The sequence below is a fragment of the Danio aesculapii genome, chromosome 15 (genome assembly GCF_903798145.1).
Source record: "Danio aesculapii chromosome 15, fDanAes4.1, whole genome shotgun sequence".
Classification (NCBI taxonomy): Eukaryota; Metazoa; Chordata; class Actinopteri; order Cypriniformes; family Danionidae; genus Danio; species Danio aesculapii.
Window position 1 is genome coordinate 19,489,547 of NC_079449.1, and position 26,254 is coordinate 19,515,800.

At 36.0% G+C, this 26,254-nt stretch overlaps 1 protein-coding gene across 4 annotated transcripts in view; it reads right to left on the reverse strand.

The window, feature by feature from the left end:
* rap1gap2a (RAP1 GTPase activating protein 2a) overlaps positions 1-26,254 on the reverse strand; it is a 145,509-nt gene that overhangs the window by 76,979 nt on the left and 42,276 nt on the right. For 3 of the 4 annotated variants that reach the window (XM_056473204.1, XM_056473203.1, XM_056473210.1), the window contains exon 1: positions 557-818. The exons of the other annotated variant lie outside the window; for it this stretch is intronic. In XM_056473204.1, coding sequence (XP_056329179.1) covers positions 557-780 — 224 coding nt within the window. In that variant the 5' untranslated portion in view covers positions 781-818. Of the gene's footprint in view, positions 1-556; positions 819-26,254 lie in introns of those variants that run through there. 4 annotated transcript variants of the gene reach the window in all.

Here is a 26,254-nt window from a genome sequence, read left to right on the forward strand (position 1 = left end):
TACAAGTAACTATTAAACTCTAGATAACATAAATAACACTGCTCTCAACAATGTCCCAGACCGTGCTGAGACTTGACAAGACAACAAAGTGTGCTATTAATTGTCTCAAACATCTCTAATCATATTCTTTCAAAGCCATTAAATGCAGTCATTGGTACTTCAATAGCAATACATTATTCTTTCCTTGATATACTCCACTGCAAATCAACAGTTGTCACAGTTGCATGTTATTTCTCCAGTTCAGATATTTCAATGCCACACAACAGCAAACTCCATCAAGTGTCCTGATCCGTGAATGAGATTTAAAAACTTGCTTTGAGGCAAATGATGAGGAAGACAAAATGTGAAGCAGCAAACAATAACATCTCCATTTGAAACATAAAAAAAGAAGAAAAAATATCCTTTACTAAATACTGACCCACTCTGGGATAAAAATAATTGTATATAAAGTCCATACAATGATCTACCCAGACATAGACCTCAACAACATAGTGCACACCAGCCAATGACAACAGCAGGTCAAATGAGAGGGTGGGAAATAGAAAAGTTCACCCACCGCTCCTTCTCCCTCTCTCTCTCCTTCTGCCGTCTGGACTTGTGCAGTAGTCCGATCAGAATGACAGCAGCCCGGATGCCGGCTTTTTTAGAGTTCACTTTGGGTTCTGAATCCGACATGCTGTCCGGTCCACCCTCCAAAACAGACTTGGGACTAGGACTGTCCTGAGCTGTTCTGGAATGACCAAGCTCTCTGCCACTGACCGAAGGACTGAGAATATACATCTCTGTCTACCTCTCTCCTTCTCTCTCTCTCTCTCTCTCTCTCTCTCTCTCTCTCTCCCTCTCTTTCTCTCCTCCTCCTCTCACTTGCTCATACACCAATTCTCACCGCCTGCCCCTGTCTTGATCTGATTGGTGGAGTGGAAAACAAGCCCCTCCCATGTCTCACCTGCCCCTCCCTTTAAAATCTCTCTCTCTTTGCTACTCTCACTGACTACTTCTCCAGATCTCAGTGCTGCTCCTGCCTTGATCTGGTTGGTGGAGCAGAATACAAGCTCCTCCCACGTATCTCAAGCTCATGCCCCTCTCACTTTCCAATCATTTTCCATCTGCTGTGTTTCTGGACTGCTCTGCTTTCTGCACTTGCTGAGTCTAAAAAAAAACATCTGTCCTTTCTTGCCTTCTGAATCTTAGCATGACCTTTAATTCAGAAACTCTATCACCTATCGGTCAGCATCCTTGACCTCTTTTCCTCCTCAGAAAGGTTTCCAGCACATTCAGGTTTATAACAATAGACTCTTGAATATTACTGACCTGACCTTCCTCCTCCACCGCAGTGTTTCCAGTTTATTTGTGTTCACATTTAAAGGCACATATTGTGCTTTGCTCCCTCCAGCATCTCGTCTGACCCGTTCTTCATTTCTGTCTCCTGTCTCTGTTTGTCTTTCATCTTGTCTTTCTGTTTGCCTTTTCCCACCCCGGGAAGTTACTCCCTCTGCTACTGTCTGCATATTATGATGGGTTGACTCTTTCCATGGATATCTGGCTCATAGATGGATTAATGCAAGGGCCTGCTGAGCGATCGCCCCGAGGAGGTCTGTAATACCTGGAGAAGGCTATCCGTTAGCATTTCCATTCATCTCAGTGGCGGCTGCTCAGCTGGTGGAGGAACTCCAGGAGGTACCGGCTTCAGATCTGCCATTTCTTGCTCCTGGCACTATATGTCACCACATTAAATAACACTAAAATGTGTTTACAAGTACAATAAAAAAGAAAGTAGTTGTAATAGGGCTGCACGATATTGGAAAATTTTGACATTGCGATATATTTTTTTTTTCTCTGCAATATACAGTATATGTTTTTTTTTTTCGAGAAAATAACAGTATTCAGGTACAGAAATCGAATTATCCAATAAACAATAACACTGCATAGTCTTCATCATATAAATAGTTCAATAAAATGAATCTTTATTAAACTTTTATGCACTACTAAAATGCTTTAATCTCTCTTTAAATGCTAACATAGTCACAGGCCTTAAATACATGCAGATGATAAACTTTTACTTTATTATTGTTCAATTCTGCAGTGTTTTCACAAATCTCATGTGTTTTGACCTGTGGTTTCTGGTCATCTACCCAACTCAACATTGCATATCTTGCGATGCGACTATTGCGGATGCGACTATTGCGGATGCACACATGGCGATATTGATGCTAAACAGTATATTGTGCAGCCCTAGTGTATATAAAAACATATTATTAAACAAGTAAATATAAATAATTTAATCATAATTAATTTCAGAAATTTTAAAGCAATGCTAATTCCCTCCACTAAAAATCTGGTCTCAGACATTAACCAAAAATACATTCTCTTACCATTAACTCCAGTCTAAAGATTAAGATTTCTGAATGCTTTTTAAATATATATTATTAACTCATATTCAACCTGAATACCTTAAAAAAACACTTTTGATTGACAGGTTACAGTATAATTGGTCTATATTATGGACTGTTTTTAAACAACCAGACAACCAGCCGAACACTAATCAGCTTTATTCATGCATTTGCCATTATGAATTCTAACACTGGTTTGCTCATTAGTCTGCTGGGTCAATTTGTTTCCTCACCTCTAAATATGTGTCCTAATATGTCTAAACACAACAAACACCTGTTTCTGAAACAACTGTTCCAAATGACTTCCCTTAGAAGTGTTTTTCAAAAAGCCTACAGTAAAATGAGGTCCCACTTTACATTAAGCAATCATAATATGTACCTAAATTAATAATTCATTACAATGTACTTATTATGTAAATACATGTTTTACATTGTACCTGTGCTTTAATGATTAATACCTGCATGTAATTACATCTGTAATTAATTTCTGTAAGTACATTTATAATCACATTGACCATCTCTTATAGATGAAACCACCCAAACCCCCAAATCTGTCCCCAACCCTACCCGTATCCCACCTTAAGAGCACCTGAAGTGTTCTGCAATACATTATGAACACATCAAATTTATAGAATTTATATTTTGAAGTACACAGTAGTTAAGGACAGTTAATATAAAGTCGGACAAAAATTATGACAAAAAAAGTTATATTAATTGTTTTAGTTAATCAGGTTTCAACTTTTTTTTAGGTATACAATGTTTAACCTAATATTTTTAATCAGTTTGATTGACATAAATTGAGATGACAAGTTGATGCTAGGTGGCAAGAACTTGTTTACAGAGCAGTTCTGATGCCTATTATTCTTTGACACCCAAATAAGACTATAAGTTTGCAGTCACCAATAACATCACAGTCTATCCCAAACTCTTGTAGTCAGATGTGCTTTTGTGTCTAATAATGAGCATAACCCATTCAAGTCTTTTTGTTCTGGTTGCAAAAGATTAACTACCCATGTCTGCAAAAACAGATGGTTCTCTGACAACTAAAATGAAAGCTAAAATAGAAACTGTGGCCAGCTGGTGCTCTGTTAATCAATAAGGATTAAAGTCAAGTCAACGTGAAATCAAAATGGACTTTGCTGTTTAAATTCTTAAAACACATTCTAAGTCTTGATGTGCATGACTTGGCACACATTGATCAATAAAACACATGTATATTCTTTTAACAATGCATTGGTCCACCTTTGAAACAAACTGACTAACATAACAAAACAATGCTTTTCCCCATTACATTTCAACTTTAAAATCAGCCACTTTTCACAGTGCACTCACTAATTAATGCCTTTCCTTTGTTCAACACATTGACTTTACAGTACTGAAAACCTCTTTGAGCATTGTCCTATAATCATTCATTCAGGAGCACGCATAAACATCACATCATTTTGATTTTTCCAGAAACAACACTCAAAGCATAAAACTCACTTCAAGTCTTTCATATACAATCTAGGAAAGGTCTCGTTACGTTTTGTTAAAAGCTAATTCTGAATCACATGAATACAGTCATAAATATGGAATTTATTACACAGAAAAATCACAGAATTTGACCAATTTTGTTGATAAATGAATAAATAATGGTAAACAGGAAGTCTATATACCCTAAGTATAACTGTGAATGAATCACACAGATTGGGTTTGCTATGTGTAATGTCACTTCACCATCATTTCCCAGTTGTATGTAAGAAAAGAAAACAACCTGATAGAAATAAAGCTTATTCAGTATTTTCGGTCTCATTTGAGAAAAAGAAAGAAAGAAAGTGTTTTTGAGTTCATAAAATCTCAATTTTGTAAATATTTTTTAATACAATTTTTAAAATAAGTTACAAATAACTTAGATTTGTTGTTAAATTCATTAATTCATTCATTTTCTTTTCAGCTTAGTCCCTTTATTATTCTGGGGTTGCCACAGCGGAATGAACCGCCAACTTATCCAGCGCATGTTTTACGCACCGGATGCCCTTCCAGCTGCAACCCATCACTGGGAAACATCCAAAGACACTCATTCACACACATACACTACGGACAATTTCGCCTTCCCAATTCACCTGTACTGCATGTTTTTGGACTTTTGGGGGAAACCGGAGCACCCGGAGGAAACCTACGCGAACATGGGGAGAACATGCAAACTCCACAAAGAAACGGCAACTGACCCAGCCAGACTCGAACCAGTGACCTTCTTGCTGTGAGGCTATTGTGCTACCCACTGTGCTACCATGCTGCCTGTTGTTAAATTGTATATGATTTTTGTATCCTTCATTAAACTAACAAAGAATTATCAAATCATTTTGTCTTTTTTATTTTTGATGCTTTGACTACATACAGTGGGGGAAATAAATAAGTATTGAACACGTGACCATTTTACTCAGAAAACATATTTCTAAAGGTGCTGTTGATTCAAAATTTTCACCAGATGTTGATAGCAACCAAAGAAATACATATATGCAAAAAACAACTCTTATTCGTTTACAAATTAAGTTATGTGTGATAAAAAGAAATGACACAGGGAAAAAGTATTGAACACATGAAATGAAGAAAGGGAGGTGTAGAAAGGCAATAAAAGCCCAGGCAGTGGCTAAAATCTCTCAGTAGTTAGAACTCAAACCTATGTACTTCGTCATTGTAAATTAATATTAGGTGCTTCAGTCCAACATCTGTACATTATCAGGATGATGAAGAAGAAACCAGAGTGGACATTTCGGCAAGACAAAGATCGAAAACACAGCTGAGGAAACTATCGAATGGTTTCAGTGAAAGAAAAATCAAGCTGTAGATTGGCCCAGCTAATCACCTGACTTGAATCCAATAAAAAATACAAAATAAAGACCAGATTTGATAGACGAGACAAACAGAACCATCAAGATATTTACACTCTGTTGAAGTCTGTGAAAAACTCACATCTGAGCAATGCATGTGACATTATTCTCCAAATGAGAGGCATCTTTAAGCTGCCATCACCAAAAAAAACGTTTATATTTCAGTAGTTCAGTACTTTCTCCTTGTGTCATTCCATTGTTATTACACTTATTTGTTTTCAGATTATATATATATATATATATATATATATATATATACAGTATATATACACATATATATTTATGTTTGTATCTTTTGGGTTTTTAACAAAATCTTGTCAAATTCCATGTCAACAGCTCCTGGGAAAAAAACATGACATGTTCAATACTTATTTGCCCCACTGTATATTGTTCTCATTTATAAGTGGCTTTGGATAAATTGTCATGAGCTGAGATGAGTTATCCTTTATTTTCCTTTGCAGGAAATTTGACTTGGGCTCAAGCAGTACATTTGTCTTGGACTCGGTCCACATTTAACAAAAAAGATAACACGTAACATTTACCAACAACAGTGAAATTTTAAAATACCATTAGAGTAGATTATCATTTAAAATGCTAATGACAATTGGTATAAATTAGTTTTTGTAGGGGTTACTTTTACATTAATGAACACTGTAGTACTTCATACATTGGAAAAAAAAACATGATATGGATATACAGTGCTCAGCATATATGAGTACACCCCTCAGTCTTTCATTTAAATTCATATTTCCTATAGGATGCGTTAAAATATTAGTTTTGTCCAAACACATTAGATTAATAACTACGAAAGCCAAATCTGGAGCTAATCTAACAAAATAACTTCCGATAACGCTCCAAATATTAGTAGCTCAAATTTATGTTACGGAAAAATATGAAATACTACTTTAAAAAATAGCAAAAATCAAGAAAAAAAAGATTTAGTTGAAATCTTGCAATTTGTATTTTTTTTTTTTTGCAATATTTTGCATGAATTTAATTGTATTATCTTTCTATTTCTAAATATGTCCAGTAAATAAAATATTATTTTAAGAAATCTGTTTTTTTTTAAATGCACCAAAATATAGGACCTACATATGCACTAAGAAACTGATAAAAATATAAATTTTCAAAATGGAGTGTAGTCATTTATGCTGAGCACTGTATATACATTTATTCATATATTTTGTAAATACATTCATCTATTGTAAATATCTGTTCATAGTTTATACATCCATCTGTAAATATTACCATAGTTTTTCTATAATTGCACTTTAGAGCTTATACCTATATCCTGCACTTGCTGCTATTGCACTCCTGGATAGACCTAAACTGCATTTCGCTGCCTTGTACATGTGTAATGACAAAGTTGAATCTAATCTAATCTAATCATTTGCTATTACTGGTGCATTCCTAAAAAACAACAACTTGTAGGTTAACTCTCTTACACCCATTCGCCAAAAGATTTTATGTAATGTATATTTTCATAGGTCTCATATTTTAAATAACTGAACATACTTTCTGATTACTAATTAAAATAAATAAATAAAAACTGGATTTAATTTCAAACTCAAAGGGCCTGCATAAGTAATGAAATCCAATAATATATATAAAGAAGATTCTATATATAACTTATTTGATATAAAATTAAATAGGCTGATTATTCCGTAGCAAAACTGTACAACGTAAATGTTTTTTTTTTCAATGAAAAGGTACATTTAAAGAATCTAGAGACAATAATCTGTAGTCCATGCATGCAAAAGATAATTCATTAATATTAAGAATGTGACAAAAAACAAGCAAACACCTGCTACAACAAGTGTTTCAAGCAGCCAATGCACCCCTTCCCCAGACTCAGCCTCTGCCATGGTAACGTTGCCTCAGATTCCCCAAATCTGCCACCAGGATTCTCATCCCCAAGGCAACCCTGAGCTTCCTCTGGGGAAGGGGCTGCTTGACAAGCAAACCTGGCCACGTGATCGGCAGCAGAGACAGCGTATATTGTATCTGTGGAGAGATACTGCCAAACGAATATGTGAGAGAAAGAGAACAGTATTCTCCCTGTTAAAATAGAATGGACACAAAGTGAGCAGTCTTTTCCACAAAGATCCATGACGCTCCTAGCTGAGCCCCTTAGAGAGGCACACACACAAATGCATGAACAAACACAACCCCCTTTCCCACTCCCTCATCTCCTTACGCACACAAACACACGACTCCCTCAGCACATCACACACGCACTCAGTGTAAATACCCTATAGGAAATCACAGATTCCTCTCTTCCAAACATCTGTAGCAGCTCACACCTTTCACCGTACACTTCACATGGTGTCCCAGCGGTCGTCTTAAGTCAGGTGCAAAAACACACTTTGGCCACTCACGATTGGGACACGGGGCCTGAAATGTCTCCAGTGACAAGAGTTGCATGATGTAACCTGCAGAGTGCCGGTCATCTGAAAACTCCACACCTGTGAGCGGCTAGACAGACGCACACACATACATGCTAACACAACCTTCAACCGCAGTCTGAGGTGAAATCGCTCCCCATTTTGTCTGGAGTGAAGCTTCTTTTAGTGCTGATTCATGTGAGATCATCAAAGTCCCCTGGTTGGGTAATATTGTGATACTTTTGGGGAGTTTAATATTGAATTTTAATAATCTGAAAAGACAAATGTGTTCTGCTAAAGCAAAAATTAATCATATTACAGGATTCATAAAACTATGTTAGCATAATATTGTAGCATAAATTATATTCAAGTAATGTAATTTTGTAGCATAAATGATATTAGATAAAAATATCTTGAGTCTAAATGAATACATACATAAAATTCACATCATTAGCATCTTAGATTAGCTAACTGTAACACTAGGGTGCTGGACAACGGGGTTGAGGATCCACAAGCAGTTTAATTTAAGCTTAGTCAGGCAGGCAACGGTCAAAACAGGGGTAAAACAGATACATACAGATAATCTAGAATCGTGGTCACAAGCAGGCGAATGGTCAATAAAATGAAAAAACAAGGCAAGGGTTCAAAACACGGCTAAATAAGACAAGAGATCGCTTCGTAGTGTTACAAGACAACATGACTTAGCAAAGTCTGTGTGTTTGTGTGCTGTATATATGGTTCACGTAATCAGTCTTTGAGCAGCTCCCAGCTGTGTGTGTGTAATCAAAGACGAACCGGAACAGGTGTGAGTGCGTGGTGCATGACAGGATATATAGTTTCTTTGGTGAATGTTCTCCAGAGATCTATCAGGATTAAGCCTGGTTTATACGGTTGTGTCAAGTGATCAGTGTGACCTACGGTGCATGCAACGCACGTAGCCAAGCATTTATACTTCAGTGTGCTTTTTCTGTTGCTCTGCAATAACACTTCTAAAATGCTAGCTAGCAGTGAGGTGTTTATGTTCCTCTGTGTCGAGTTTCTTCACTGGTGTTTTGTTTTTTCTGAAGGCTACCTTAATGCACAAGTGGCTCAAACTCACTCATTTTGAGGCTGGAATCAGCGAATGTGCAACAGCTTTTTTATTATAAGGTGAACACAAAACAACAGTCTCCATCCGGAGCTCATTCACGGGACTCCACACTTGTAAACACTCGCTGCATCGGGCTCGCACGCCTCTCACCTCCACCCACACTTGTCAGCACTACCAAGCCGACCAATCACAGAGCTTGCGATATGCGTCGTTGTGACGTGTAGTTACATTTTTAGAGAGGTACACGTCAGTGTCGCTGATGGTCACGACGAGGGCCATGCATCCATGCGCGTGCTCTTGCCACAAAAGTATAAAGCAGCCTTTGGATCGCTGGTGATTGTGACACTAACAGTATAATATAAGTATATGTAATAGATAAAAATAGCTAGCATTAGCATCATCATTTTTAAGTCCCTTCAGATAAAAGCATCTGCTAAATGAATGAATGTAAACAAATGTAGATAATGCTAGCTAATACCTTAGCATAAATAATCCATGCAAAAAGAGAGCAAGTAATATCCTCCTAGCATACATCACATTATCTGAATAACAACTATGTTGGAGAATAATCTTTTGACATCAACAATATTAGTCAATAATGTTAACCAATAACATCCTAGCAGAAAATATGTTAGCCGACATCCTAGCATAAATACCATTAGCCAGTATCAGGGTCTAAATAATATTAGCCAGTACTAATACATAACTTTGAATTCTTATCATTCATAATATCCAAAGATTTCTGAGCATGAATAATATTAGCCAGTATCTGGGTCTAATTAATATTAGCCAGTAATACATAACTTAGCTTTCTTAACATTCGAAATATCCAAGATTTCTGAGCATGAATAATATTCCCCAGTATCTGTGTCTAAATAATGTTAGCCAGTAATACATAACTCAGCCAAATTCCTATAACATAATTAACGCTATAACATATGAACAGCTCTCATAATACCCAAAGATTTCTGAGCCTGAATTATATTAGCCAGAATTATAGCAACAAATGCTGTTAGCTGATAATCATCTAGCATCCACAAATGTAGCCAGTATCTATCTAGGCATCAATGTTATCAGCTAGCATAAATAACATTAGCAAGACATTATTTTTGTGAAACTCTCCTTGCATCAACAATATTAGCCAATATCTAAGAATAAATATAATTAGCCTATAATATCATATTGCATAAATCATATTAGCCAACAAAATCCAATAAAATCAATAGCATTAGCCTGTAATATAGAATAAAAGCTACATATTGAATAGTGCTGCCCTAAATTTTTTCACATTCAACAGTCATTCACTCAGAAAAACTGAGGTTCTGTGTTTAAAACCAGATTTACTAACACTGAGCCACTTACAATACTGGAACACAACGTTTTTTTAAGGCTGCCATCAATCCAGTCTCTGTCTAAAGCACCCCGCTCCAAATTTATCAAAACGAGTGTACAGTAGATAGATCTATTAGCCAGCCTAGATAGAAAAGCGTTGACGCTGTATGAAGAATGAGACAAGACAAGACAAGGTGACTGAGAGAGCAGCCGAGTATAAATCCAAACCAAACACTGCAGATAGAAATAGCCGAGCGCCGCACAGGAGAAACATGTGGCCCTGGAGCCGAGCCAGAGCTCCTTAATGAGCACAGCGCTGTATCAAGTGTGTGTGTTCGTTCAGACTCAATCACATGAACACACAAAGATATGGTCATTCACAATCTCCGAAACACACACACACACACACACACATACAAAAGCTCTCTTTGGCAGCCACTTACATACTTGACTACTGCAGAGTGTTACTGAAATCATTAGCTTGATGGGGACAAAGACATCCGTGTGACACTTGTTAACAGATCGAGATGTGGAAACTAAATGGTTAATGCGTAATGCTAAGGTGACCGGTGAGGGTGAGTTGGTAACTGGATAGTTAGTGGGAAGTCTTGTACTATTGTGTCTTTATACTGGGGCTGTTGAATGCTTGATTCTGATTGGCTGATGAACATTCTAAGGTGTTCGGTTACTTACAGGGAAACACACAGCTAAAGTAGTTCCAGGCAGGTCTTGAATGCTTTATTTTGATATGCAGAATGATTGAAGTCAAAATATGTGGTGAAATATCACTGTCAAAATGTCAAATCAAACAAAACAAAAGGCTTTGGATGAAATGTGCAAGAAACTAGTCCTCAACACATGAGTGGTTTGAGAAGAAAATGATCTTGAAATACAACATTTGAACAATGCCTTTGGTAACCAGAGCTTAATTTGAGCCTGAACTTGCCAAATCCTGTTTAAGAAAATGTTCAAACACAAGAAAATTTCTGATTTTCTTGTTTTGTGTTTTGGTGTTTATTTGAATTGATCCAGCATTAACTTTTGTGTAGTGAATTCACAATCACTTTCATTGGTTTGTGATCATTGTTTCACAGACATTGAGCATTGAAAATAAAGACTGGCACAGTGGCCCAATCAATATTTGTATTTTCAAAATGGCAAAGAGGCAAAGTATATTTTCATTATTTAAAAACACAAGTAAATCTGATAATCAGCCTGATCAAAAGAGATCTCAAGAAGATGAAACTGTGTCTCTGGATCAGAATAACGGGAGTCAAGTCAGCCAGAAAAATGATGGAAGAGGTAACTGTGGGCTCTTCTTAAAAATTAGACTGAGTAATTTAATTATTTTTTATTTTATTTGGCACATAATAGTCAAGTGAACTGAATGTCAGTGGCGTTAGTAAACCGAATAGTGATGTTTCATAAGATTTATGTTTTGTAGACACATGTTTCTGGCCAGCACGATCCCTCAGTTAGCACTGTCCCAGCTGGGTCAGTTGGCATTTCTGTGTGGAGTTTGCATGTTCTCACAATGTTGGTGTGGGTTTCCTCCGAGTGCTCAGGATCCCCCTCCGTCCAAAGACATGCGCTTTAGGTGAAATGGATTAACTAAAAATGGCCATAATGTATGAGTGTGTGTGTGGATGTGAGAGTGTATGGGTGTTTCCCAGTACTAGGCTGTAGCTGGAAGGGCATCCGCTGCGTAAAACATATGATGGAATAGTTGGCAGTTCATTCTGCTGTAGCGACCGCTGATAAATAAGGCACTGAGCTGAAGGAAAATGAATGAATGAATGAATGAATGAATGAATGAATGAATGAATGAATGAATGAATGAATAAATGAATGAGATGGGGGGGGGGGGGGGGTATCCATGATTGACCCATACATGGCACAAAATAATAAAATATTTCAATTTGAAAGAAAAAAAATTATGCTCTTTTTTGCTCCATCACTGTTTAGTGACATCATGTCCGAGAAAATTGTGTGGTGGGCGCTGATCTTGGTGACTTTTATTCCCTGGTTTTGTTCCAAAAATTTGTTCATTTACAAATTAAGCACTGGTGGTAACTACAGTATATGGGGAATAATTGAGTCTGGTCCATTGAATTATTATGAAATAATGTACAGTACATTCACATCACCACCTCTGGTGTGCATTATTTTCTAACAATCCAACAGCCCATCACAAATTAGAGCCAGACAGAATCTGTGGGCATTTTATGCAGTTTTTTTCATCTGAGATTTATGCTGAGTAATTTTGTGAGCATTAGTAACTAAAAATATTTAAAAATGTAATAAAAACTAAAACTTTTAAAACGTTTAGAGTTTACAATGCAAATCTAATTAGATGTGCTTGTTTGGTAAAAAAAAAAAAAAAAAAAAAAGCAATTTTTTTTTAATAAAAAAAAATTTGTACAAACTATTTTGTAAATAAATTACTTAAACATTTGTATAAAAGTCAAAATATTACTGATATTAATATAAAAACTGAATAAAGATATATTTACACATTTACATCGCTTAATAAATAGCCATGATTCTGTGTGGGCCTAGTTATTAGCCGTCTTTAAATGTGACAAGTTTACACAACGTAAGATGTAAATTTCTTTGTTAAATACCAAGTAAACAATAATGTGCAAGGCATGAGAAGCATGCAAATAATGTTCAATTGTGTTTAGAAGTGCTAAACTCCAGTAAAGAGAAACAGTCAGCTGCTCATTATCATTATATAAACCCAGAATGGTTGGCAGGCCTTGTGAAAGGTCCATTTCTGTGATGATGGTTAGTTTACTGCACAATATCTCTATTATTTCATGAGTATTTACCAAATCTGCAAATGGACATGAAATGTTGAATTAAGATACAGAAATATTAAAATTTTATGAGATTTTTAAACAAATCAAATCTTCATTTCAAATTTTTCCTAATGAATTAATGTTTGCGAGTTAGCATGTGAATATTTTAATAATCCATAGAGCACTCATAATCCTACATTAAAGAGATGAGTGTGTTTTCCCTCTACTCACTTTTTCTAATTGCTGAAGTCAACATCAATTCATTCATTTTCATTTTCCTTCAGCTTAGTCTCTGATTTATTAGCGGTTGCCAAAGCGGAATAAACTGCCAACTATTCCAACATATGTTTTAGGCATCGGATGCCCTTCTAGCTGCAACCCAGTATTGGAAAATCAACATCAATTCAAAGTGTATGTGCACTTAGCATTGCATGTAACAATTAAAAGACAAAGTCTGAAAATGTGAGATAGTGAGGTCATGCTCACAAGAACAGTAATAATATTTGAAAGACAAAAAAATGCAATGAACATTTATTTCTTTATAAACAGCTCTATTATATCTATAATGCATCCTGTATTTGCCCTGAAGTACCGTAATAGCACAGATGAAGGTAATAAGCTCATTTCCCTCTGTTCTAAGAGCAGCGGATTCAAAGTTAATATCCGAATCAATGTCTTCTTCATTCTCTACGGCTTTGCCTCTGTATTAAATGCGTCATCCGCTCTCTGTAATTGTATTTTTTACACCAGTTGACTGTTTGCACTGTTACCTTGGTCCAAAAGCATCTGCAAAATGAGAAAATGCAAATGTTATGGAAATTAAAGCTTGATTTGAGCGTGACCTTTGCAAATGTCACTGATATGTGGCACGATAACATCTATGGAGAAATTTAGAGACAAGATTGTTGTCAAAAAGGCATCAAAGGATTCATTTACTAATATCTTGGAAATTGGCCTCTTATTTTAAGTGTCCGTCTAAAGTACAAATGTCAAAAACATCTCAAAACAAGGCTTCAATTGTGACTGAATGAGAAGAGAAAAAACGATGACTATGAAGAGAACAAATTAATGTATTGCTCCAAAATAAAAATGTGGCGTTTATTGTTACCTAAAAATACTAACTAATTCATTCAGGGTGACATAAAATGTGCATATTATGCGCATATAAAAGTGAGTAGCAATAAAAGCAGTCAAGTTTTATCTGAAGCAGATGACCGATTCATTACTTTCATTAAATGCAATTCAAATGCCATCAGTGAGTGGTCATTGAATGCCCAGTGAGTGGTCACAAAATATTTATCATTTATCATATCTTTATCATATTTTATATTAATAACTATGTTTTAAGCCACTCGTATTGGTGCATTGCTACTTTTTTAAAGTTATATTAAATATCATAGATTCATTGTGGTCTGCACTTTAAGACTTTTTATTTGTTTTGAAAGCCTACTTTTTGTAATATTTTGTTTTGTTTAACATTTATAAGATATTTAACAAGAACAGTACAATACCAATAAAAAGAATAAAAAGTACAGAATAGTGGGGATTGTCTTAGTTACTAAACATATATATACACACACAACATATGCAGCATAAACATATTAAAAAAACATGACAATATTCAGGTTTTTTACAAAGACAGTGTCATGAATATATAGGTTAGAGATGAAAAATTACAAACTTAAAATGCTAAATTCCCAAGAGTCTTAAGATAGGTCCCCATGTGATTTCAACTTTTTTCTGTGAAGTTTTAAGACGTCCAATTAAGGTTTCCAATTAATTAATTAATTCGTTAATTCATACATTCATTCATTTTCTTTTCGGCTTAGTCCCTTTATTAATCCGGGGTCACCACAGCAGAATGAACTGCCAACCTATTCAGCATGTTTTTACGCAGCGGATGCCCTTCCAGCCACAACCCATCTCTGGGAAACAACCATACACACTCATACACTACAGACAATTTTAGCTTACCCAATTCACCTGTACCGCATGTCTTTGGACTGTGGGGGAAACCGGAGCACCCGGAGGAAACCCACGCGAACACAGGTAGAACATGCAAACTCCACATAGATACGCCAACTGACCCAGCTGAGGCTCGAACCAGCAACCTTCTTGCTGTGAGGCAACAGCACTACCAACTGCACCACTGCGTCGTCTAGATTTCCAATTAGGTAAGAGCTGTGTGTGTGTCTTTTTACACACACACAGTTTAGGACTTTTCCACAGAAATTTGATATAGTGTGTACAGATTTTAACTGAACAACTAGTTCACTTAAACACTTCTCTGAGTTTTGTCTCTCTTCTGTGTGCAAAATGCAAAAGATAAAGAGGAACAAGGAACACAATGACTCAGTGTTGCCAGATCTTGCTAAAAATGCAAATAAGAAAAGCCCATAATAAACCTTTGACCCAAATTCCAAATTTTTGTAATCTGCATCTGTCCACTTCATCAATAACATAAACTGGACTAAGGCCAAAGATGTTTAATAAGATTTTCTTATAATAAATGGCAGAACCGTACTCTGCAAAGCAACTTTCCAAACATAATAAAACAAGACTCTCTGGCGACAGTGGTTAAGTTAAAATCATAAACAATTTTTAGTCACTGTAATATTACTTTAGTCAAAAATAACACAATGCTCAAGACACCAGATTGTTGCTATAGTTGCAAATTCTGGAATGAGTCATATTCTGTACACACAAAATGATAATTCAGAATGATTAAATGCTGTTGTCACTACCTGAACTTATTTTTTTTTTGGAAGTTCTGTAGCTGAATCCAGATGTTACTCAAAAAAATACAGTTTGTGTACAAAACCAAATTTTGCTGCACAGTGAATTTGGCCAAAGAATATTCATTCATTCATTTTCCTTCATCTTAGTCCCTTTATTCATCAGGGTTCACCACAGCAGAATAAACCGCCAACTATTTCAGCATACGTTTTACACACCGGATGCCCTTCCAGCCGTAACCCAGTACTGGGAAACACCCATACACCAAATTTAGTTTATTTAGTTCACCTACTGTATACTGCATGTCTTTGGACTGTGGAGGAAACCCATGCAAACACGGGAAGAATATGCAAACTGTACACAGAAATGCCAACTGTCCAAAGAATATTAGTTCCTAAATCGTGTGCTATAGTGAAAATGTTATACTTTAAGTTTAATTGTAAGGTGACGTATATAATACCTTCATATTCATGACAGGGCATCTTATAAATACAAAGAAGATTTGCATGCATGCTTATAACAACTGTCATTTAGTGACATAAGTTAAAATGCAAAGGTGACATTGTTTGAGACGTCATTATGACAACTTGACATAAATACATAAAAACCTGTCTTGATCATAATAACTATAGCCTCATGACAATTATTTTTATGATAGATTTATGACAAGTTTTACTACCTTGGTAATGTCAAATTGTCCTGACAAAGACAGGTTGTGATTTATTTGTTTATGTTAGATTTATTTGTTATGGGGGATTCAGGTGATTCGAAAGACCCAACCCCCAACTGACAAAGTCCAGAATTTGGCCCCTATACAAGCTCATTTTTGACAGTATGCCATCATAAATTGTCAAAATAACTGATAAAAGAAGGCTTTAAGAAAAGTTTAATTATTAATTATTATTAAAATGGAATATGCTGGATAGTTTGTTATTTGCCTGTAGGATACAGTTTTTAATTTAAAACAAGTTTTAACAGATTCCTTTTAAAAAAACAAAAAAAGATTGATGATTATAAATTAGCGTTTTTAAAAATTAAAGTATTTTTTCATATTTCTTCGTTCAAAAATTTTTATTAAAAATTGTAATCTCATTACATTATTTATAAAAGTGTAATAAAGTAATGCACCTTTGTAATAGTATGGTAAGCACTTGGTAAATTTTTGTTGCTTCAAAAAGTGTGGTAATGATAACCATTCAACAAGCTAATCGCCAGAAAATTAGGTAAATATCTGCAAAAAGGTCCACTTTTTGAGAAAAAAACACCCATTTTAATAGGGTATAAAACAAGTATAAATCTCAAATCTGTTAACAAAACAAAAAAAATCAATCTTTATATTTCAGTTTTATGCCACATTATCATCATTTGTGTTTTACTGCCTCTAGTGTTCATTTTATTTCATTACATTGTCAAAACCATCTCAAAACAATGCTGCAAGCCTAATCTTAGTATCATCATCATAAATAAATAAAGTAATGATAATAGTAAAGCTCCATTTCCTGATCTCTTAAAAGCACATTTAAATCGCAATCTCATCCCACTTTACAGAGAGATGGCATCCCACTGGACCAAGTGAAGGATTGGTCACCCGAGGCACAGTGAGTATAGCATCATGAAACTGATCCCTCCAGGCTCATGCCACAACAACTCCCAGCCACGAAGATTAAAACCTCAGGAATAAAAGACTCTCATCTGACGTCTATTAGCTTCCAGGCAAACCCCCGAGGAGCTGTGTTTTTCCCACACCGTTCTGCTATCGCAAGAATCTCATTCTCATACTTCATCATTTTATGGCAGTTTTTAACTTCATGCCTGAGAAGAAAATCGTCAGTGTAATTATTAATACCTCTCTGCTCCTACCCAGGGCATCTGGGACACTGGCGGCCAGGTCATCTATCATTTGCAATTGTCTGCACCCTGCGAACAGGCAATATGACAGGCTGCCTGGGAGGTTAGCCTGACAAATCTTTCACTTACAGAAGTTTTGAAGCCCAGACAAGAGAGAGATCTAAGAGGGGAAACTCGGTTAGTAAAAAAATGAGCATAATTACAGATACAGACTGACCAGGTATCTTATTAGGTGCACAGTGCTGGGTTGGACCTTGCCTTCAGAACTGCCTTAATTCTTTCAGCATATACTCAACAAAAGTGCTAGAAATGTTTTGGTCCAAGTTTTTATTAAAGTACCACACAGATTTGTTGGCTACACATCTGTGACACAAATCTGCTTTTTCTGTGCATCCCAATAGTGTTGGATTGAAATATGGTGACTGTGAGGGAAATTTGAGTTAAGTATATTTACCTAAGTAACTGGTTTGAGATTATTTGAGTGATTGATATGTTATCCTGCTGAAATTGGCCACAACAAGATGGGCACACTGTGGTCATAAAGAGGTCATGGTTTGTTTGCTTTACAAATTTGCATAAAACATTATATTGTATCAATATTTTTGATGATTTTTTCCTCTGAAGCATTTTTGCATAGCTGAAAATGACAACACTTGCTCAAACGTGAGAACTTCTCCAACTGTTGGGGCCTTTATGTTTTTAGATATAAAGTGCTCAACGTTTTACGGAAAATGCGGTGCTTCCATTAACAACAGGATTTATTCTTTATAAAATTGCTTCAATGGACACTAAAAAATATTATGCAACTAAAACTCATCCTCTCAGGGCAAGTATTTTCATCACGTTGGCAGATATTGTTTATAATCTACTCATATCATTTTGAGTACACTTACTCATATCACAGTCAATCCACTAGATATTTTTCCCTAAAGAAGATGTGTGAGTTAAACAAGCTTTAATTACAAAGAAAAGTCCCCTGTACTCAGGAATTGGTGCTTAGCATCTTTTTTTTCTTTAAGATTATAGTGTATGATTTCAAAGAGGACCTATGGATTCTGAACTCTGTACTCATGTGGAACCTGTAAATGCAGAAAAACTGTTTCCATTGCAGTATTGTTAAATAATCCCTTTTCTCAGTGCCTGAAAAATGTGAGCATTATTTATTTATTTTCTGTTTTTGATGCTCAGCAGCAATACTTTAGGCTATCATTTTTTTACGTGATGCTCATTTAATGAGGTCCAAAGTACAGTATGGCTAGCATTTAGCCGTGCTGTCATGTCGATTATGCCAAATTCTGTCCCAACCATCCCACAGAACTGCCACTATTTTCTTTTTTATGACAATTCTCTGTAAAACCTACAGATGTTTGTGCATGAAAATGTAGAAAAACCCAGCAGTGCACATGCAGTATGTGTATATTATTTAAACACCAATTTACATCACAATTTACATGCACATTGCTGACCCTTGCACATGCTTAAAATGTGTAGTGCATTTTAAGGTTAACGATACATTGAATTGAACAAGTTTAGCAGTAAGAGCTTTTACATCAACATAGGCTCATTCTGAAAACGTAGCCCTATATACATTTCTAGAGATCCCAAATATATAGCCAGAGCTACGTATGGCTGAATCTCGTCTTTAAAATGAACGCTATGGGGCAGTATGACGCTGTTCCTTTTCTCGCCTACCAGCTGACCGTTTACCTCCATGTGGATGGCTTTTCCGCTGCAACTAGTTTGTCCTGCAGCTAGACATGACCGCAACAACGAGTCCGGTGAAGAATGGTTCCAGAAAGCAAGTAAAACAAAAACAAAAGCTAAAAAATTTAATAAACAAGCAAATAACAGGGTGAGAATGTGGTCAAATCTGAAAACATGATAAAAATCAGGGGGCTTTTCTTTTTCTAGATTGCTTTTTAAAACACTGCGGTTGGGTTTAGGGAAGGGTGTGGCGGGTCAATCAGTGCTTTTTAAAACACTACTGGTTGGGTTTAGGAAAGGGGGAGGGATCGTTGGTTGGTCAGTCAGTGAGTCATTCAGTCAACAGCAGCCTCTGGTGGATTTACGTGAGAAGAGCAGGCGCGAATGGCACTCCTGAGAGAAATTTGAGATTTTAAAAGGCGTACACAGTGGCCTCTGGTGGATTTGCGAAAACAAAAACTGCAAAAAAAATTTAGATCCTGGGACGTATTTTGCTCTCTGCAAAAATGTATAGGGGTACGTAATCAGAATGATCCTGGGTTGTTTTACATTCTCACAAAACATTTCTATACAAGAATATATTAAGTTTTTTCCTAAAATATACAGTACTACAACTAAACTTCTATATAAAAATACATTTAATTTCATGCTGACTTTGCCAAGAACCTGTTTGGATCTTTCTCAATGGCAAATTGAACAGTCTAGCACTGAAATCAATGTGCTGTGAATTTATTAATACAAATTCGCAGCAGATATAAAAGATGGTCTCTAAAATGCACCACGACTGGCGTTTTCTCATCTTTATGCAGCTACTAATTGCTTAGCTGCCCCTCCGTGCTGGAAAAAGCAGGTTATCAACTCCGATTAATTTGGCTCAAGAGGCACGGAGCCCACCATTGTTCCTCCCCGGCTCCATCAACATAAGATTCTTTCAGTAAATGCACAGATTTGCCAGACTATTAAAAAGACTTCTGAATCTAATCTCTGTCCAATACCTTTCCTCTCCCTCTCTTTTTATATCATTTCCTGTCAGTTTTTCCTCTCGGCCAGACAGAGTGTCCTGATGCGTCCAGTCAACCAGACCTAGACTGATCCCCCCCTCCCAAACCCTGTCTTCCTCTTAAGCTGCAAATGTCATTTATTTAATTTGAGTCATAAATCAATTTGGGCCCATCCTTCTGTTTGTGGAGAGGGTTGAGAAAGCTTGCTTTGACAATTGTTTAGCCCATGCCCTGATTCCCCTCAGAGAAGGGCAAACGCTAGCTGGAACAGAGGAGGAATGACTGATAGGAGATGAGTAAATACACCGCAATCCATATAATATGAGAGTAAACTGCAATCAGGCCCTAGCCAGCTATGATGTCATCAATGTCCAGACTTTTTCAAAATTTTCATGCTCAGAAATAAACACGGAAGTTCTTGAATGTTAAATTACTTCAAATAATGTCGCTGAATAAATGCATGTCATTTGCTTGATGCGAATGAGCTCGGATACATCTGAGGTGAAGTTCCACCTGCAGCTTTATTATAAAGAATCGTAATCCAAAAAGGGAAAATCCAATACGGAGGCAAAGGCAGGCGACAGACAATTATGAAAAAAGAAACAGTCCAAGAATTGAGAATCGCTGGGACACTAGGACACGAAACAAACACAATACAATAACCCATAATGAAAGTTTGTATGTAATCAAAGTTTATGAAAATCAGGTGTGATGCGCTAAAGATTATGGGATGTGTAGTCCGGTTCAGTGGCAGATGTGATGTGTAAAGTACCTCTAGTGCAGTGTTTCTCAACCACGTTCCTGGAGGACCACCAACACTGCGTGTTTTGAATGTCTCCTTTGTCTGTTATACCCATTACAGGTATTTCGGTCTCTGCTATTGAGCTGAAGATCTGAATCAAATGTTTGGTTAAGGAGACATGAAAAATGTGCAGAGCTGGTGGTGCTCCAGGAACTTGGTTGAGGAACACTGCTCTGGTATGTCTGATGGGCACTCAACTTGGTGACCGTGACAGCATCACAGTTTCTGCTCCACCATGTTGCTAGTTGCATGTTTTGTCATTGGACATTGTACTGAGATACACCAAACCAATCTCAAAAAAACTAGTGATAACAATAACTGCATCAACTGTGTCTGAACTTGTTTGAACCAAAAAATTGCATGTAAACAAGAGGGATGAGAGTCGACAGAAATGAGAAAGGTCATTCTGAGCCTACCTGAAGCTGACAGTAGTATATATGGTGGTGTATTGCCGTTCCACAAAGTGAAACTGGAACTAGTGCTGCACACATAGAAACCCTCAGCATAACAGCATTTACATACCATTTTCACAATACTTTTAGCTCAACACGGAGGGATTTACTCAATATGTCTGATAATCTGAAGATCATATCATTCATTAATTTCTTCATTCATTCTTTTCCTTCGGTTTAGTCCCTTATCTATCAGGGGTCACCACAGGTGAATGAACCGCCAACTACTCCAGCATTTGTTTGGGGCAGCGGATACCCTTCCAGCCACAACCTAGTACTGGGAAACACCCATACACTCTCACATTCACACACACACACACTCAAATACTGTTTAGTTATTCAAGCTGGTATATTAGTTATACACCAATTTAGTTTATTCAATTCACCTATAGCGCATGTCTTTGGACTGTGGGGGAAACTGAAACACCTGGAGGAAACCCACTCAAACACGAGAGAACATGCAAACTCCACACAGAAATGCCAACTGGCCCAGCCAGGACTCAAACCAGATACCTTCTTGCTATGTGGCGACAGTGCTTACCACTGAGCCACCGTGCCACCCTAATCCATATCAAAATGTATCAAATATTTAAGGAATGTAGTAAAATGACAGCCAGCTTCTTTGTGTTTCCCCTTGATTTGCATCATTTGCTTCGTTTCGTCATTTAATTTTTGTCCTTGCACTCTGATTCATTTGCTGAACAGCCAATCAGAGTTCTCTGTTTGACTGATGACTGACACTGATTCTACACACTGAATCGGGAAAACTCCCTCCAGCATAAGCCCAATGAAAGGTGACGTCTAAAGGTAACAGAACAAACAAACTAGCCTGACAGATGCTTATCAATGGCCCAACGTAGCTCAACGCTGGACCTAAGGCCTTAATATTAATTAATATGACAAGCCGAAAAGAAAATAAATGAATGAACAACATTAAAAAAAGTAACTAGGTTGTGAATGAAGTGGGTGTATGAAGGTTAAAGCAAGCAATGAATGCTTTTTCCAAAACATAAAAAGTTTGGTTAATTTTTTTTGGATTGGTTGAACACTGGATTGCTGCCTCATAAACAGACTAAGCTTAAAACACATGTACCACAGTTTTTGAGCCTGCTTTCTGGGTAAAGTAAGAGTAAATATGCCAATAATAGCTACAAATGAAAAATTCACAACTGTGGCTCTCTGTCATCTGTGACGCAGACAGAAAGCAATGGCTAGCTTTGGTTTTAATAGTTTTCTCTCATTTATAGGAGGCACAATGAATCTTTTTTTCATGCATATCTTATGTAAAAAGGCAGAGCGAAAGGGATAGAGAGAGCAGGAACAAAAAGAAAAGGAAGAAGAGGACAACAGAGGTCAGAAACAATTCAGAAAATATGATAGAAATTTTGGGCACATGTGCAGTGCGTATCTCATTGAAAGAAGACTTCAGTCTTCTTAATATCTCAGTGTTCTGTTGTTGATAGTAAAGAATAGTCCAGTGTTTTTAAGCATAGTGATGTACAAAATACACTGAAAACATTTTTTCAAGCATTACTTCATCCAATTAAAAATGTATCTTTTATTTCAGTTTAATATTATTTGTTTTATTTTTCAAGTAATATATTTTAAGTTCAAAACATAGTTAAATAAAAATGTTTTGATTAAGAGCTTAACTAAGACATATTTGTTTTGACCAATGTAAAATTTAAAGGTTACTCACACAGGCCAGTGCATACCTATTAAACAGAAACTCAATATGCTTTGTACTTTCATTGACTTAAAAAATTGTTTAAGGCAAAATATTTATTCTTCATTGGCTCAAGTAATCAAATTTAGATGTGAAACCATTACTCTTATTTTTTAATTGGATGAATGAAGATTTTATGGGAATTGTTGTTTATATTAAAGCTATATCTTCTTGTTTAAAACAAGAAGAGAATTTAAATGAATTGACTTTCTTCAACAAGACAAATATGCTTTGTACCAGGTTATATAAAATTGCTCTCATGAAGATAGAAAAAAATTAAGGCAAATTATTTATTTTTCATTGGGTCAAGTGATACAATTTAGATGTGAATCATTACCCTATATTTTTAAATGGATGAATAAAAGCTTTTTTTCCCCAGTGCAGTCATAGGGGTTATTAGCCAGTATTAAAGATTTGTGAGTACTGGACAACACTGTAAAATACTGTACTGTGAATCCACCTTCCTCTATATATATATTCTATATTTTCTCCTATATATTTTTTCTATTACATTTATTCCCATCAAAATCAAAATAAATTCGTTAAGATAGCCATAACTACTGTCATTATGGATTGAAATTGAAACAGTTGATGATTAAAAATGTTAATCTGTTAATAAAAATGTCAAATGTAAATATAAATAAACAATATTTCTACATAGGCTTAAATACTTTTGTTTCTTTAGCTTTGATTAGTTTAGTGAATGTTACTAAATCAATATGACAGATATTATCATGGAAACTAGCTGAGATAAAAAAAATTCTCTCACTCACCATCCCACCATCCTCCAAACCACCAATAACTCTGGCATATGTTTTATGCAGTGGATGCCATTTCAACCACACCCCAGCACTGGGAAACACCCATACATACTCTCATTCACACATACATACATTCATTCACTACATGCAATTTAGTTTACCTGATTCACCTATAGCGCATGTCTTTGGACTGTGAGGGACACCGAAGCACTTGGAGGAAACCCATTTGAACACATGCTGCAGAACATCCAAACTCCACACAGAAATGCCTCTTGGCCTAGCTGGGACTCGAAACAGCAACCTTCTTGATGTGAGGCAACAGTGAAAACCACTGAACCACCATTATATAAGTTTAAATCTCATGTTATGTAATATGTACTGTATTATGTTAAAATACAAACAGCACTGAGATGAATGGAAATGCTAACAGCTTGCTCTCTTCAGGTACAATATAGATCTTTGGTCACATGACTGGTCTACATGTTGAGGGTTTAGAGTGTGAATCCACAGCAAGGATAAAGAAAGCAAACCATCCTCCATCTTCCCTTCTCGAAATCTTTATCCTCCTTTCTCAACCTGATCCCCTTCGTATGCTCATTAGAATTCATTTTTTCCAGGCTTCCCGACACCACTTCAGTCAATAACACGAGTCTTGACATGCTTATCTTTCATGTTATTGTCCTGATTTTTAAATTTTGACATATTTGCAGGAAGTCACTCCACACTCAACATAAAATCAAAACTGTCAAAAATTACACCCTTAAATTACAAATCTGAACAGTCTGATTTTTTTGTTTTGCATTTTGCTAATGTCATTTACAGCTGTGGAACTAGATCATGTCGACCAATTAAAGTTATTACTAGTTTAAATTCTACCATTTTAATTTTATTTAACTTGATTTAAGTTATTATTTAATATTATTCTTAATATCGTTAATATTGTCTTGTATACTATTGTATTCTTGTATTCATATGAGGCTGCACGGTGATGCAGTGGTAGCACGTTCGCCTCACAGCAAGAAGGTCGCTGGTTCGAGCCTCGGCTGGGTCAGTTGGTGCTTCTGTGTGAAGTTTGCGTGGGTTTCCTCCAGGTGCTCCGGTTTTCCCCACAAGTCCCACAAAATTTAGCTTACCCAATTCACCTATAGTGCACTATAGGTGAATTGGGTAAGCTAAATTTTCCGTAGTGTATGTGTGTGAATGAGTGTGTATGGATGTGTCCCAGTGATGGGTTGCAGCTGGAAGGGCATCCGCTGCGTAAAACATATGCAGGATAAGTTGGCGGTTCATTCCGCTGTGGCGACCCGAGATAAATAAAGGGACTAAGCCGAAAAGAAAATGAATGGATGAATGAATAAAAATTCTAATGATTCATTGTTTATATTCATGATTTTTTCCTATTTTTATTTTACATTTATTTTTAGTTTAATTATAATAAATTTGTGTTTTTTTATTTATTAATTAAAACACTTTTTGTTATATATGTTATTTAATCATCTTTATTTGTTGTCGTTTTCTTTTCTGCTTGGAGCTTTATTAATAGATTATTTAAATTAATTAAAATATTAATAAAACTGTTATTAATAAATAATCTTTTTTAGTTTTTTAGTTTAGTATAAGAAATGAAAAATTAGAAATATGTTATAAAAATAGCTGAAGTAAAAATGTATGCTAAATGTTTTTTAGTTTAAAAATTGAATTCATTTTTATTTAAAAAAAATCAAAAAATAAGAAATTTGCTATAACAAATAGCTGACATAAAATATATGCTAAACGAAATTTTAAAAAAGCTCTAACACACTATATATACTCCCTGGTCACTTTATTAGGTACACATTACTAGTATATACCGGGTTGGACACCCTTTGCCTTCAGAGTACAATGAACTCATTGTCAATTCAAGAAACCCATCTGAGATGATTTGCACTTATGCTATGCACTTAATGACATAGCGTTGACACGATGCTCAATTGGTACTAATGGTCCCAAAGTGCTTTCATGTTGTTAACACCAAATGTCGACCCTACCATCCGAATGTCGCAGCAGAAATCGAGCGTCATCAGACCAGGCAACGTTTTTTTAATCTTCTATTGTCCAATTTTGGTGAGCCTGTTCAAATTTTAGCCTCAGTTTCCTGTTCTTAGCTTACAGGAGTGGCATTCAGTGGGATGCTCTTCTGCATAGCTCAATTATAACGAGTGGTTATTTCAGTTACTGTTGGCTTTCTATCAGCTCAAACCAGTCTGACCATTCTCCTCTGACCTCTGGCATCAACAAGGCATTTTCACCCACAGAACTGCTGCTCACTGGATATTTTCTCTTTTTTGGACGTCTCTGTAAACCCTAGAGAAGTGAAA